Raw genomic sequence first — 16,064 nt, 5'->3', positions numbered from 1 at the left:
TTATACAGTAAATGGACACCTCCCTAAAGTAAAACATTTTCAGGACCAAACCAAAATAATATCTAATAATATTTAGAGAATAAAAAATAAATATACAAATTTTATTACAAATATCACATAGGCCTATATATATTTATTTCGCAATAATTCTTCAATTATTATATTTTAATAAATAATATTATTACAGTATTAGGTTAAATAATTTGCCATGAGCATGTAATAGGTCACAACTGAGTAACTAACTATTACTACTGCTGTTAACACACCAGACAGGCCAGTGGTGTAAGTTTGTTGCACTCCCTTGCTGAACGCCTGGTATAAGAAGGTACCAGTTACTGAATTGGGAGTCAGACAGCAGCGGACTAAAGTTTAGAAAGTCTCAAATAACTAATAAGCTAAAATATTAGAGGACGCAGTATATCCTAGCGGATAAACAACGGCCGGTCTAGTAGAGAATTTAGAGATACAAAGGCTATATATTGATGAAAACTTTAACAAAGAAACTCACATTATTCTGTTGCCAGAAAGCACCATTGGGAATTAAATCATGTGGACACCCTTTAAACTCCAAAAATAATTAATATTCAGGAAAAATCACTATACATTATTATTTTGATGGGACCACTAAAGAACCATAATTACCCTTCATCTATTTTAAAATATTTGGTTGTAAAATATCAAATGTACAAAACTCTGTATTCATAATTACATTATTTTTTTTACAAATTGTCTTCAATGTTGCTGGATTTTGTCTGTTCATGGTTTATGATTTCATTCATTTGGTCTTGAAGAAATGGATGAAGATGTTTAATCTGAAATATAAGGAGGAATTGGAAATTGGAACTATATTCTATATATTCTATACTCCCTATACATTCAGTTTGACACAGTTTTGTTCCTTGTATCCTATCTTGTATTGATAGAAATAAATGTCACAAATTGAATTTCATTTTTTTTTTTTATTTATGTAAGGTTCTACTGTAAGTAAACTTTTATTTAGCTGATTCCCCCCGGCCCCCTTAGTTATTTATTTTATACAATACATGTTAACGTTTTTATCAAAACCACAATAAACACTTTTATTCTAAATGAACCAAAATCAAAATATATATACTGTATAATCAACAATATTATATTCACCTTGGTTAAATCTGTGATGGTTATGTAGAGTTGAGAGAAATCAGGAGCAGCATCATAATTCAAGAGGTGATTAGCTCTCACCAGAAGGTCTACTTGTAGCAACTGACACAAGATCACAGAGTATGGCTTAGATGATCCAGATATGTCAAAGAAACTTCCAACTGATAATGAAAAAGACAATGACTAGTAAACATAAACTTAAATCCTTTTCACACTATTGTTACAATTTGTAGTGGCAACATATTTTTATCTCTGATGTGTTCACGCAACCACGAACCATGCAAAACCTCGGAAGAAAGTATTTTCATTGTACAGGGGCACTTTTTTTTGTATTGTATTTCATGTACTGTGATTGTAAAAATTGCAGAGCAAGTACACATGCACAGTAAAAACTCGGAACTTCACACCAACTACGAGAACCTGGTTACATAATACAAGGTATTATCAATAAAACAATTGTGAGGAAAGTGATAAAAAAACAACCCTTACATTTTGATGTTTTTGTGCTTAGTTGTTTATGCAGTTGATTGATCTGATCTTTTGTCTTGGGTAAATGGCTCATTACCCAACTTCCTAAAGCTTCTGGATCTTCTTTTGCTAATGATGTCACAGATACCTACAAATATTTAAAGGCATTAATACTAATGTTACAAATATTTCTATTTCTATATTTCTTTTGATGTATGATTCGTTTTACTACTTTTCCATTTACAGGATTTTTTAGGCTTAGGGGGTGGAACTGAGTCGTGAGTTACAACTCTGGAAATAGGTCAGGATTGAACCCATGTTAACCACTAAGCTAGCTCCACTATCTTACAACATTAATAACAGTCATAATGGACATGCACTGACTTACCACAAGTTCTTTGTGTATAAATCTAGCGAGTTGAGCTGGTTCCCAATATATGTTAGCATCATCTTGCTCAAACAAATTAATAGTTCTAAACCAAACAATTTAAAAGAAGATATGGTATTACGATATTGACAAATTTTTATCAAAAAAATGTGCAGGGTAATAACATGTACAGTGCTTGGGGGTTTCATAACATTAGGAGCTTTATCATTGTCATTGGTATTATTACCAGACAAGCACCTTAACTGGAGAAAACTACACATTACATAGGTAATACACAGAAAAGATCCTTACAGGTGAAAATTTAAACAAATTCTCACATCTAACAACTCAAACTCTATAAACTAAAACGATATATTATAAAAATTATTTTACCCTGTTGATTGATTTTTAATGTTTATTTCGACAGAATTTCCAACTAATCTTGAAAACAAATTGGAGAAACAAACATTTGACCATCTAAAACTTTGGCACATATATTTAATTAACATCTGAAATGAAAAAATAATAAAATAAATATTACCTGCACGGATTTCAGAATTAACTACCAAAATATAAATTTTCTCCCACACCACATGTGACACTGTATTAGCAAATTTGCCTATGATACTGGTTAGATAATGAATAATATATGAATATAAAGTACAAGGAATTGGGAGCTATGGCTATGTGGTCTAACAGCAAAACTGTCTTGTCACCAAAAGTCACAAGTTCTAATCATGCCAGAAAAAAAGTTGATATAACAAAATAATGGTACGCTTCTATTATATTTATATACTGTATTCATAATATAAAATATTATATTAAAAAAAAACATTTTGTTCTGTGTTCTAACATCCTAATGCCTGCCCTGGAACCAAGAGATCACAAGTTCTAATCCTGCTAGAACAATTTATCATGGTACATTTGTTGTCATATACTCTCTCCTTCTCTCTTCAATGTGTGACATCATGTTACAAATATAATAGTTTCTCTAATGTTTATCCTACCTGCAGGGCATTGCTGGGCTGGACCACCTCTAACTGTATATCAGTGATGTCATCTGAAAGGTTGTTCACAAATTGAGAAGCTTCACATCGAATCTCTGTCGTCTCATCTTGTAGAAGATTAAGAGCTGCGCTAAATATACTGGAAAGATTGGAAAAACTTAGCATAAGATGGCAAAAAATTGCCAAACGTGTGTTCACATTTCAAGACATTGGTCCAAAAAACATATGACATTGATAGCCTATAAGCACTGTGTTTTTTTAGAAAAGGCACCAGTGTGAACAGTGCAAGTATTGGCCACATGATTTCAGAGGCAATAAAGTACTACTTCAGCACTAGTTACATAGATACCTACCTCAACGCATGAACAACATTTTCTTCATTTTTCTGACTTTGAACTTCTTTCAGGATGATTGCACCAACAATTTTGAGGGAAGAGGCGACTGCAAAACGGCAAGTTTCAGGTGAGGTTACTTGACTGTTGGCGATCAAAAGTCTGCAGAAAGGTTGTAGGTCACATCTTAAGAAGAAAAAGTTATATTATCAAGCATGACAAGGCTATTCAAGTATGACAAGGCTATTCAAGCATGACAAGGCTATTCAAGCATGACAAGGCTATTCAAGCATGACAAGGCTATTCAAGCATGACAAGGCAATTCAAGCATGACAATGCTATTCAAGCATGACAAGACTATTCAAGCATGACAATGCTATTCAAGCATGACAAGACTATTCAAGCATGGCAAGACTATTCAAGCATGTCAAGACCATCATACAAGACAGCATCATACATAATTGATATGTATACCTGAATGTGGATCCTTCACAAAGCATTCCTTTCATTATTACTCCTAGTGCTGGTATAGCTGCACAGCTTACACCAACACCTTTAACACCATTGGCCAATTCAAGCAGACTATCCCAATGCCTCGGCCAATCAACACACAGATTGCGACTACATCTTACTGATATTTCCACAAAGAGTTTTAAAGTGTTCTCCAGTAAAGATGTCTCTTCTTTTAAAGAGTTGACCATGTTTAATATATCTGGGATCAATGGCACAAGAGACTGGATACTGGTTTGACATCCTCTTTGAATGTGCTTCAGAAGGAACAACTGAGCTGATAGTATTACATCTGGTGATCTCGATTTAAACATAGATTGTAAATTGTCTATAAATTGTGTTTGATTTAGTGATAGCAGTGAGTTTACCATTGAATTAGATAGAACACAATCTGAAATCTAAAGAAATAAGATAAAGATGTCATAAAATAGGGTATCGTTGGCAACGTTTGGTGAAAGTTGGCAACCTGTCTAGATACATGAAGTGGGATCTTTTATTGACCTTTACAAAATGGCAAACAAAAATGCTTTTATCTTGGTAACTGTTAGTTACGGTAATTAATAATAATTATAATTATGGTAATAATTAGAATGTTCAAACTAATCAATGCCACTATTCAACACATACCTGGTGCATTTCTTGGATTTGTATGTGCCATTTGGCCACATTGCAAATCTCATCTGCTGGAACACTAGCATTACTATTTGCTTTATCCATCAAAGTCCAAGAGACAACTTTTGTTACGGTGTCTATGAACACTGCTCTTGTGAGTGGACACTTGTTATCATTACGTCCAATCCACTGAAATTCACAAAGCCGCCTACAAGCAGTCTGTACCTCTAATGACGGCAATGGCCTGAAAATTAAGTTTTAAAAAAACCATACTTTTTAGAAATCAGAATTCAGGGTCTGTGTAGATTAATTTTTGTTTATATATTTATAAATTCAAGGCAAAGATAATTCATTCAGGTGCAGAATAGTATAAATATAAATAAACAGAATGAAAGCTCACATGGTCCATCTCCCCTGAAAAAGTTAACCAGGAATACCTTATGAAAATCTAAGAAGGTAGTTTAATTATATACAGTACAACTCCTCCAGTACTCCTCACTCCCATTCATATTAACCCTTTGTCAGGTTATGAAGGTGTTCCCTTAATAGGGGTTCTAATGTACTACCTTACCCTTGGCAATTGTCCATGTATGCACTAAAAAGTTTCTGTATTTGCAACAGCTGACCATGTAGTTGATTCTGTGACACAAGTTCTTGTCTTGATTGTGGCAACATGTTTATGATACTGACAGCTTGTAAGAGTATTCCGTCTTCTGCCACCAAGGGCACAAGAGCTTCTGCTGTAAGAGATCTCACCTGATACACTGGGCTTGATGATAATTGCATCACTGGCTGGACAAACTCTGCAAGAACACTGACAAAAAATATTTGTTGCACTTTAATTTTGTCACTAGTAGATGTTCAGGTGACATTCCTATTGAGTTGGATCCCAATGTTTCCTTTTAATATGTGCCTATACTTTATTTGCTCAATGCATGGGTTGAAAATAAGGCTTTTATCCACCTAGGCTTATACGCTAATTCATAGATACTAAAATATATATTATCGCAAGCTTTCAATTAACTTAATTAATGTGAAATGTGAAAACCCCTAAATACCTAGTTTCTCCACTTTGTAATCCAGAGCCTAGCTTTGATAAGATAATCAGAACTGGAAAGAGGCTAGGATGTAGACTCTTATTTCCAGACTCTTGTTGATCAATACATTTACATATCTCTTGCAGGAGGAAGTTCTGTAGTTCTGGGTAGTGTACGAAAAATTCATGCGCTGTCGTAGAGTTCACGCGTGAATGCTCATCTTGGACGCGCTTCTGACCAAACATCCTGGCTACAAGCGAACCTGAAATGGTAAATAGCAAAAGTTGTTAATGGCAATAACGGTATACGTATTCAAGGATTGTTTATAAAGTACGCTCACGTTAATATGATAAACGTATGAGCAACAAGGATGGTTTGTGACTGAATAGTAAATGTGACTTGTAAAATTGTTTATCATAGAATTACTCCCTTTTAATTTTTCCATTTTTACTTTTCTACTACTACTACTACTGAAATTTGTAGACTCTTTTACACTATTTTATTCCATAAAATTATTAATATTATGAACTATTATTATTATATCCTGTATTAGTGTTGGATGCAAATAATATTCAAAAAATATTATCATAAATCACACAAGAAAAACAATCTATGCTTACCAAAGAGTAACATAGATCCATTCCTTATTGAAAAATGTTTAGAGGCAAAACCATTGATGGCAATGATGGCAGACTTAGACGTGTACGGCATGACATCATCATTAATTGCAGCACTTCTGAACAACGCTTTAAGCATATTTAATGCATGACACTGAGGCAGGTCAATTTTAGGGTCATGTTCAACAGGCTCTGGTTCCTGTGCTATTTTTAGAAGTGATGTCATTGTAAAATGAAGAAGAGTTTTCTGAGGAAAATAAATTAAAATTTTATTAAAAATATTAGTGATAATTTTTTTATAATTTTTAGGAAATAGGTCAGATACCTTTAACTTCTATATTTAGGAATGACTTTAAAAAGGTAAGCCATCTTTAACTTAGACAATAATCTCATAGCCCAACTATCCTGTAGATAAAAATATCAAGGGCGCATATTTATTTGTGAGTATAGTTACCTCTCTGCCTCTTGGCTCACTGTTAATAACAGCTTCCACTAGTAATGGTAACCCTGCACTCTTCTTAGTAAAAGATGTTGTAGACCCTTCATTTGTGATCAGATGAATCACATCCTCTACAAGTGTCCTTGGTATAGCTGCCAGCTCCTGTGAGGAACTTGATAATAAGGAGGCACACAGCCTAGAAAACCCTATGTTACAGCCTTCGATGGCACCCTAGATTTACGAAGTTAGAAAAAAGGGTTGTTCAGTGCCTAGATTTGTAGCAGAGTTGGTGCACATAGGAATTTATGTTATTGATACACATTCAACAGCAAAGAGATAATTGCAGTAATTACAGGATTGATAAAATATATTAGGCTTGTAAACTATAATTCTCATTTTAGGGTTATAGGGGGGGGGGGGTGTAAAAGTTTACAGTCAAGAGTTACAAACCATGCACTAGGTCATGATTGAACCCTGGAACTTGAGATTTGAAGCATGTTAACCAGCACATTGTTATCAGGTATTTAAACAAAATGATGTAATGGTTGTTTTTCTTTATTATTTTAATGTGTTTTCATACTCACCCTATGTCTGCATTTTGTCAAAATATTGACAAACATATCTGTCATTGTGTGTAGACGTTTTGTAGTTAACATAGCATCATTACTTCCCTCTGGTAAATAAGCAAATTGTGACAATTCAGCAAGCAATAAGCTAACTTCCTGGAAATGAAATATAGTTTAAAGTTTGTTAATTCCTTGGATGCACTGTTTGACATGAGTGCCACTGATATAAAGGTGTTATTGTTCCAATAAAGTTTATTATTATTATAATGGCCAGTCATATAAAAGCATTTTACACACTATCTTACAAATTCATACCAACAAAATGTTATGGTCTACATTCAATAGAAATAATAAATTATTATAAAAACCACTTTATATATACAATGTACCTTTAAATTCAACCAACAGCATGCCATGATCAGCTGATAGTCAGCAGACATTGCAGGACTCTCATCCCCACCCTGAATGCCCGTCTCCGCCTCTCCCGCTTCACCTTCCATCTGACAATCCTTCATCTTCTCCACCAGATCATTAATGCCTTCACCCATATCGGCAAACGATGGCGACAGCTCTGTGCCAATTTTACCTCCGAGTCCACCCAAAGCAGACATTGCTAAGGTAACAATGTTCGATGAAATGTCTATGAGATTGTTTATCAGAGATGACCAACCATCTCGGTCTAAAAGCATGACCTCACGAAGAAGAGGCAGGTTAAGCGTCAGACAATTGCGAATCGTCAGAAGTATACCTATTTATAATATATACAATTGAACAGCAATTCAATTTTATGTATGTACTATTATAATGGCAATGCAAGATATATTACATATACATTTTAAACCTAGGAGTAACCTTTAATTTTAGATCGAGCAAGATATATTACATATACATTTTAAACCTAGGAGTAAACTTTAGTTTTTGTTTTGTTTAGGTCAGAACACAATAAAGTTGTCAAATAAAGTTTACAATTGGCTTGGCTTAAGTAAATTGTGTCAATTTTATATCATCTTATTATACTGGCACAATACTGCAGTAAATTGTAAATATTATACCATGCATTGGTGTCGTAAAAGACCCTTTTAAGATGTTTGTGGAACAGCATTTCAGCTGGTGAGCCAGAATTTCTGTCAGTTGATTCAGGAAGGACAGCGCTTCTTCTGGACCTCCTTTCATTAGCTCCACTTTGCTCGATTCAAAAGTTCCAACAAGATGGGATGTTGTACAGGTTCCTTTAAGAACATGCCTAAAATGTAATAAGGTATTAAACATATTCAGTAATAATATACTCTATTTTTCTTGTGTATGAAATGAATGGTCTCTCAGAAGAACTCCCAAATTTGGTGGATAAACTTTTATAATAAGATAAATGTTAATATCTTAGGATGGCTGTACAATGTAGGAATCTGTACTTTTTTTATTAAACAAATTACATTTTTACCATAAAATATCTGTGTACATTAATTATTACTACATTAAGTATTTATAAAAACTATTTCATTAAATATAAAGTATGTTCATTTTTAAAACTTCACCTTTGAAATACCAGCATACAGAGTTTAGCACCAGCCTCACACTCTGGTGACTTAGGACTAGAAATTAACCGTAGGCCCTGAGAGAAGACTCCATATCCATCAGCTTGGCTTGCCACTGCTTTTGGTAATGGCCATGAAAAATAGGTAGAAAGTAATTTGTAGGCTAGATCACGAATATCATTAGACCCATCAAGAAGACATTCTAGAAATATTGAACAAGTTCTGAAAATAAAATTTACAGTTCAATTAAAGTTCGCTTTTTGTGGCAATGCCAAAATTAATTTGAAATATACCTGGTCCTTCTTAAAGACCAATAATGAACCACATCACATGAATTATGTTTTGTCCATACTCACACCATTGCTATCTCTCTACTTAAATCTCTGCAAATAGGAATAAGAAAATTCTGTTGCAAATACCACTACTTTGACACATTACCTTTCACATATAAAATTGCACATGCCATGTTGTTGGGCCCACTTTATAAGATTGTTGGTGTTTTCTGGTGAAAAAATAATACTAAGTGAGTAATTTCACTTTCTTTATTAAATAGTGTATTATTATATGGACTACAATCTACCAGTAAACTATCCACTATGAAACTACCATATGAACTTTTACACCGATTGAGTTACAGTGTTTTAGCATAAAGCCAATTTTCAACTAGACGAAAACGTCGGCTTATACGCATGCGTATTCATGATGATTCCATCTTTCAAATCCCTCTCTAAATACAAAGAGAACAGCTTACATTGTTTGAGAACATTCCTCTTTGGCAATTAAATGTAAGCACGATATTTTTAAATGATCCTACCTGGAGTTTTAGTCTTTCTTTTATTGCACTGTCCTGACAACATCAATTCAAACATAATCTCAAGTAATCCTAACGCTGCTCTCTTTCTTTGATAGCATGCACCAGGAAATAGTGACTGCACTAGGTCTTTCAGGAGCCAATCAAGAAAGGTTATTCCAGACATTAAAATACGCTCTGATTCTTCAGTCTTGTCATCTACTTCTGCTGTTACTTCCGGCTTTTTACGGGCGAGTATTTTGAGAGAAGACAAACAACTATTCCGTATACGTGTGATAATCACCTTGATGTAAGCGCACATTTTTTGTCGGAAACTTGCGCCATCACAGTTCATATTGAGAGGTAGAAATCGCTGAAGCATGTCAAGTTCAAACTGTTGGATCGGTTCAGCTTTTCGTGGCGAGTTGCAAATGAGAGCAAGAGCGTGCAGTCGAATATCATCATCAACATGGTACAATGCTGTTGATATTGATGCCATATTTGTCTCCTGTAAGAAATACAATTTTTGTTTAAAACTTTTTAAAAAAAATTAATATATACAACTAAATAACACGCAAAACCAATATATGCATTAACTAAAAGGAACATTTTTAAGATAACTTTAACAAAAAATAAAAAAGTAGAAAAAGCAAATACTTGAAATATGGTACAAATTATATAATCTGTTTGACTTACAATAATTTTGCAGTCAACAATATCCGCATGCCTCGCTTGTGCCATCACCATGACAACGCCATGTAAACGCCGTTTTGATGATATTGATTGGGAATTCGGTATCGATTTCAAAGATGTCACTAACAATTCATAAGCACCAGGAAAGCATTTCAGTATCCAAGGTAACCAGTATTGCGCTCCATGAAATCTTATTAGACTTTTTAATAAAGCAATAGTTGATAATTATTGATACATTTTGAATGAATTGAAAAAATATCAGCTGGTTTATCCTATAACAATGACATAAAGCTAAAAGTAAAACTTGTGATTCCGTTTATTATATCATAAATAATATTTTTAAAGTTTATTTGCAGTCATCAATAGGAATTTATTCAATATAAGAACAAGGCTTATAATGGGAATAAAAGCACAAGAAAACAGACTGGACAACAAGGCTATCATGATAACCAAAAACCTTGGAGTGGCTGTAGTGGAGTATAGTCCAACATGTAAAATAACAACTGATATTAAACTGATCAGCTTAACAAAGCTGTTTTATTTGTAGTATCCACTTACTCGGTCTCACTACAAAGAACATCTACTACGCATTCTCCCCAAACATCCTTCCATTTGGCAGCAGCAACACTCTTCTCATCACCAGCTAAGCCTAACAATTTTACCTCTTCCACCATGTTCTTTAGTAGCACCTTATGCAGATCAGACACAGCCGAAGCTAAGAAATTTGTTGCCAAGCCTCTCATCAGCTGCCTTGGAAGGGTAGGGTGCTTTGATAAAAGGTTCAGGGCTCCAACATAAGGTACAAGGCTACATAGCAATGTGTATTTCCCTTTCACATGCCAGGAAATTTGAAGAAGATGGCTGGCTAGTGATTGGTAAAACTTGAAACATAAAGTGAAACAAATATGAATTGTAGGAGGAAAAATAAAATAAAAAATAAGAACAAATATTGAAAAGTTTTCCTTGCATAATCCCATCCCTAATTTTACACAAATTTCATACCTAAGCCCACTGGGACTATACTCAGTAACATACAGTAATTAGGCATTTACATGTTTGTTAACTTTTTATTTGTAAAATAAATATATATAAATCCAAAGGCAAATTACTGAAAAAAAATGACAATGCTGTAGGTATCAGTGGCTGGATCTCAATGGAGATACAAAATAAAATATGCAAATAGCTAGTTATTAGAGCTTTTAGGTAACACTAGCGCATCTTCAGTGAATATACAACTTGGTTGTCCATCAGCAAAGTCAAAATAAAATAAGTACAGATATAAAACTTACATCTGATGAACATATACCAAACAGGTGGTTTTCCTTCTGATGGATTTCCAGCAATAGACCAAATATAGTTTTTACAAACGCAGAAACACCTGACAGAGGGTTCTGCCAATTCTCCCAGACTAGTTGCAGAGTAGTTTTGACAAATAAGGAGTCACAGTGAAAGTGTGTTTTTCTCTCTGGTGTAGATGTTACGTATTGTTGCACTGTGGCTATGGCACTTTCAAACCAGTAAACAAAAAGTTGAAAAGCGTTATACAGTATCGAATGGTTTGGACTTTGGCAGATTGATACGACTTCGCAGAATAGACTGTGTAATAAAATTGAATCCTAAAAGAATAAATGTAAACATGTTGACATTTTCTCTTGATATTTAAAAGCAATATGTGGAACTCAGTTAAATAAATAACACAATAAATAAAAGCACTCAGAAACTGAGTGGAGTACTTGGCATATATCAGGGAAAACTATATTTGGAAAGAGAGGGCTCACTACTTGATATTTTAACCCATGGTAAAAGAATACATAGGGCATGCTATTTAATATTTTAGCTAATATGGAGGATAGAGGCCAGTCAGATATTAATATAATAAGCTTTTGTGATGTTACCAATATATCAATCAACAAACGGAACTCGTTCGTCTGTCCACAACGTCAAATCTAATCATACCATAGAGGTATTTTACCTTGCTTTTGTTAGTTGAAAGTAACAATCTTGGCTTACAGCACGTCAGGATTCCTCGAAAGAGCGAAATCTTTGAATACGGTCCATATGTCTGGTCATGTGACAACCCATTTATTTCTATATTTCCAATTTTAACTAAAATAAAAGTATATTTCATATATATATATGATTATTATGAATTATATTTTTTTTTCTTTTTTTACAAATGACGGAACAAGCCACTAAAATGTGTTGCCATCACATTTTACGCTTTGGCTAAAAGGGGGTGGTGGGGTGTTCTAACACTGATCAGTGATAGTGTTTTGAGACTTTATTTGATAAATGATTTACCTGTTTCAACGTCATGAGACAATAGTTGAACAAGATTAAGAGCTTGGTCTACAGTTGGTACCGTGTTGAGCAACATAGCTAATGCACTTCCAGCAATCAGGTTACAATCCTTACTGTAACCCTGTCAAATAAATATATGCAAAAAATTAATTATGTATTATTTATCATCCTCGGTTTATTTTATGAAGACCCATAGCAGCAAAAATGCAGCACCAACCATGTAAAGCACACAAGAGGACAATCTTTTTGAACAATATACAAAGTTCTTTATCATACACATTGTATATATGTACATAAACCCAATGGTTATATGTTATAATAATAATAATAATATTTATTCGGTCATCAATGTAAAAATAACCAGGAATGAGAATAGGCTAAAGCCCAAACAGATTCTGCACTCACTCCATACAATACAAACAGTTAAGATAAAACCATATGCAAGAAAAATACAAATAAACTATAACATGAAATATAGTGTTTTGTTAGAGCAGCCTTAAATATTGAAATTGTTTGTGAATCTTTTATGTCATTTGGTATTTGCTCCCATGTTAGAAACAATCACTGATTTCCTTGATGCTAAGACAATAGTATTCTTGCAATTAGCATTACCCCTACCTAATGGAAAAGTGATATATAATGGTGATCATTAACACGCTCTACTGCACTGACATTTCCCCTGCGTACGCCACTGTTCTGAACTTTTCATGCGGTATGCTGTATTGATTAGTTTGTAATTCTTTTTCATTTAAAAGTATTTCTTACCTGACTTAAGACAGCTTGTAGGTTGTTAACAAGGTTTGAAGGTAGAGACTGACCAGCTGGTGATGTCTCCGACAAGAGAACCGCAACGGCCTCTGGCAAGTACTGGAATGTTAGTAGGCAAACTTTAACACATGTATAGCACAAGTCCATTTTATTCATCGTTGACCTGCTAAAAGTGACATCTCCTGAGTTAACACCTCCTGTATCTTGTGAGTTTGTTGATTCCGGTGTCGGTTCTTTCTCTTTGCTGGGAGACGTTTTTATTTGATCATGCGTTTGGGAGTTGAAATGTTTTGATATACTGACCATGGTTTGGTTGATGTGGTTGATAAGTGGTATAATGTCTTGATTGACTGCTTCTCGAAACAGCTTGTTTTCTTCAAGGCCATGACAAACTGTAGAAAAAAACATAAGTACAAATATGACCTTGCTGGGAATATCACTACTATATGTGGGCACATCACACTAGTTTGATAGTGTAGAAAGAGCTTTACAGGTTTGGTTGGTTAACTTTATAAAACCACCTACCTTTCGCTAGATGCTGACCATCAGAGTCGATTAAAAGCTTATTTACATGACTCTGCATTGCATCCATCAGCTCGGAGTGCCATGCACAACTTGCAAGTTGTACAACCTTAACAGGAAAGAGAAAAAGTCTAGATTGAAAAAAAATCTACGGAAGCATTTTTATTATAAATCAGTCTTGTACTGCTATGAGAAATATATGTTAATAAAAGCTAAAGCACCAATACCTTTGCAGCCTTCCGTGAGTCTGCCTTATTCCCAAGTGAACAAATATATACGTAGCTTATAGCTTCAATCAATTTCCGTCTGTACTCATAATTGTCTTCGTTCTTAGAACCGTTGTTAATCGATAACATACATTGTAAAAGGTCATCTATCTTCTTTCCTGTTGAGTTGTCCATTACATTTCTGAACAAATTGAATTTAAATTTTTTTTCTTTTTTATATTTTGAACCTACCACCACAGACAGTGCTTCTATATGGAAGAATGATTGTTGTTGGGAGCTGGAGCGCTAGTAGTAGACCAATCTCTTAGTTAGCCTTACCGTTTTGATTTCATAATCATTCGGGAAATTACTCACAGACAGTACTCAACACATATTGCCCTTTTAATGTTGCACGTCATTTTGTTGTGTTCAAATTGTGCAGTTTGTTTTCACAGCAATTTTTAAAATAGCAGTCTTTCCTTGTATAATTTGAAATTTGTGCAAGGATTTCCTTCTTAGGTGTATAGGCCTAGTATTTGGTTGGTTACTCAGTCTAAGTCTAGGTTATATCCACTAATAGGTAGGTAGGTCTAGGCTAGGCCCAGTAGGGTTATCAGACGATCGGGACCACGGACGATCGGGCCCAGACGATCGGGCCCACTTCAAGACGATCGGGCCCAAATCGTGAGACGATCGGGCCCATTAAGGTTGAAAGACGATCGGGCCCAGAGACGATCGGGCCCAAAATATTCTCGAAAATAAAAAAAAATAAATACGCGAATACAAACAACACAATAATAACAATCAAAATCAATCACATTTATTCATAAATCGAGAGTATTGGTAAGAAATTCTTAAAACCAGTAGTGTTAATTATGGGAAAATTATGATAAAATCAGAAAAAATCTAATTAACCTTTTTAATTAAAATCTTAATTACGCAAGAAAAGCACGTTGACACTAGCACTAGGATTAGGAATAAAAAAAATGATGAAATGTGGCACATTATTTTAAAAAAGACTAAAGACAAAAGACTATCGGGCCCAACGCTAAGACGATCGGGACCAACTGGTTAGACGATCGTGCCCAACGTGGTTCTGAAAACACTGGACGATCGGGCCCAACGCTGAAGACGATCGGGACCACAAAATGTGGGCCCGATCGTCTTGGGCCTGATTGTCCGTGGTCCCGATCGTCTGTTCCCCCCTAGGCTAGTACTAGTAGTAGTAGTAGTAGTAGTTAATAGCCTAGCTAGATGGTAGTGGTGTGTGTGGATGATGGGGATCCGCCTGAGGTCTGGCTAGCTAGGCTACTATAGTACTAGGCCTAGGCCCTAGTTGCCGTCTAGACCAGGCCTATCCATAGCTATCTATCTAGCCTAAAACTAGGCCTAAGGCTAGGCTAGACTCTAGCTAGGTAGGCCTAGGCCTACTTTATACTATAGGCCTTTTTCTAGGCCTAGGCTAGGCCTAGTATTAATAATAGGCCTAAACCTATATATTCTTAAAGTCTTACTAATTTAATTATACTGGCCAGCTTAATAAATTTCAATATCACAACACCCTGACACGCGCGCGGCTATTTTCTCTGGAAATTGAACTTTGAGATCGCACGTTTTTTGGTCCCTCTATGTGGAGGTATATTCAGAGCGTCATTCTGACGACTGGAGCATTCTCTACTTCTCTACGGAGCGCCATTTATACCTATATTAACTTCAATAATAGAAATAGTACTACGGTAACTGCTAAAATGGACCCAATTTAGCACCAGGGTAGCACAGTGATATAAAATAGAAATAAAAGTCACTACTTTTAATATCGTTTCGTATATACCCATATCACAAACTGACAAACAGAAACATCTTGGCATTAACATGGATTCAAATTTATCTTTTTTTTTTCATGTAAATAAACTCCGTTCCAAACTGGGCTTGTCCATCTCTATCTTATCGCCTGCTCGGTCATTTCATTAATAAACACACATCCATACTCCTCTATAACACTAATCCTCCCACACATTGACTATTGATGTAGTGTTTGGGGAATCAAATCGAATATTGACCGAATACAGACCATTCAAAATAGAGCACTTCGCATTATCCTTAAAGCTCATCCTCTCACACCACGAACTAACATTTACAACACCTTAAATCTTCATA

General features: G+C 34.8%; 1 protein-coding gene across 1 annotated transcript; it reads right to left on the bottom strand.

Annotated features, from left to right (window-relative positions):
• Positions 1-96: 96 nt before the first annotated feature.
• Positions 97-15,478, bottom strand: LOC144851863 (tRNA (32-2'-O)-methyltransferase regulator THADA-like). The gene is made up of 28 exons (XM_078709512.1): positions 15,422-15,478; positions 13,929-14,109; positions 13,705-13,810; positions 13,177-13,571; positions 12,412-12,532; positions 12,083-12,216; positions 11,400-11,726; positions 10,669-10,991; positions 10,114-10,309; positions 9,442-9,925; positions 9,066-9,129; positions 8,628-8,849; positions 8,148-8,338; positions 7,485-7,843; positions 7,114-7,251; positions 6,545-6,760; positions 6,094-6,337; positions 5,495-5,735; positions 5,008-5,250; positions 4,452-4,680; positions 3,789-4,222; positions 3,336-3,500; positions 2,983-3,121; positions 2,369-2,484; positions 1,997-2,081; positions 1,630-1,756; positions 1,141-1,301; positions 97-812 (listed from the first exon to the last, which is right to left on the bottom strand). The coding sequence occupies exons 2-28, from the start codon at positions 14,100-14,102 to the stop codon at positions 720-722; spliced, it is 5,727 nt and encodes a 1,908-aa protein (XP_078565638.1). The 5' UTR covers positions 14,103-14,109; positions 15,422-15,478; the 3' UTR covers positions 97-719.
• Positions 15,479-16,064: the final 586 nt, after the last annotated feature.

This window comes from Antedon bifida, chromosome 9 (assembly GCF_963402885.1).
Source record: "Antedon bifida chromosome 9, ecAntBifi1.1, whole genome shotgun sequence".
NCBI lineage: Eukaryota > Metazoa > Echinodermata > Crinoidea > Comatulida > Antedonidae > Antedon > Antedon bifida.
The sequence above is the reverse complement of the archived record's forward strand: the minus strand, read 5'-3'. Positions and strand labels throughout refer to the sequence as shown.

Bases quoted from the DNA above. Each gene is read 5' to 3' on its own strand.
- LOC144851863 (XM_078709512.1), bottom strand. From the start codon at position 14,102: ATGGACAACTCAACAGGAAAGAAGATAGATGACCTTTTACAATGTATG. The intron at 10,992-11,399 runs GTAAGTTTTATA...TTATGTTTCAAG, and splicing joins TTGGTATATGTTCATCAGAT to TTTTACCAATCACTAGCCAG. The intron at 6,338-6,544 runs GTAACTATACTC...TATTTTCCTCAG, and splicing joins GTGAGCCAAGAGGCAGAGAG to AAAACTCTTCTTCATTTTAC.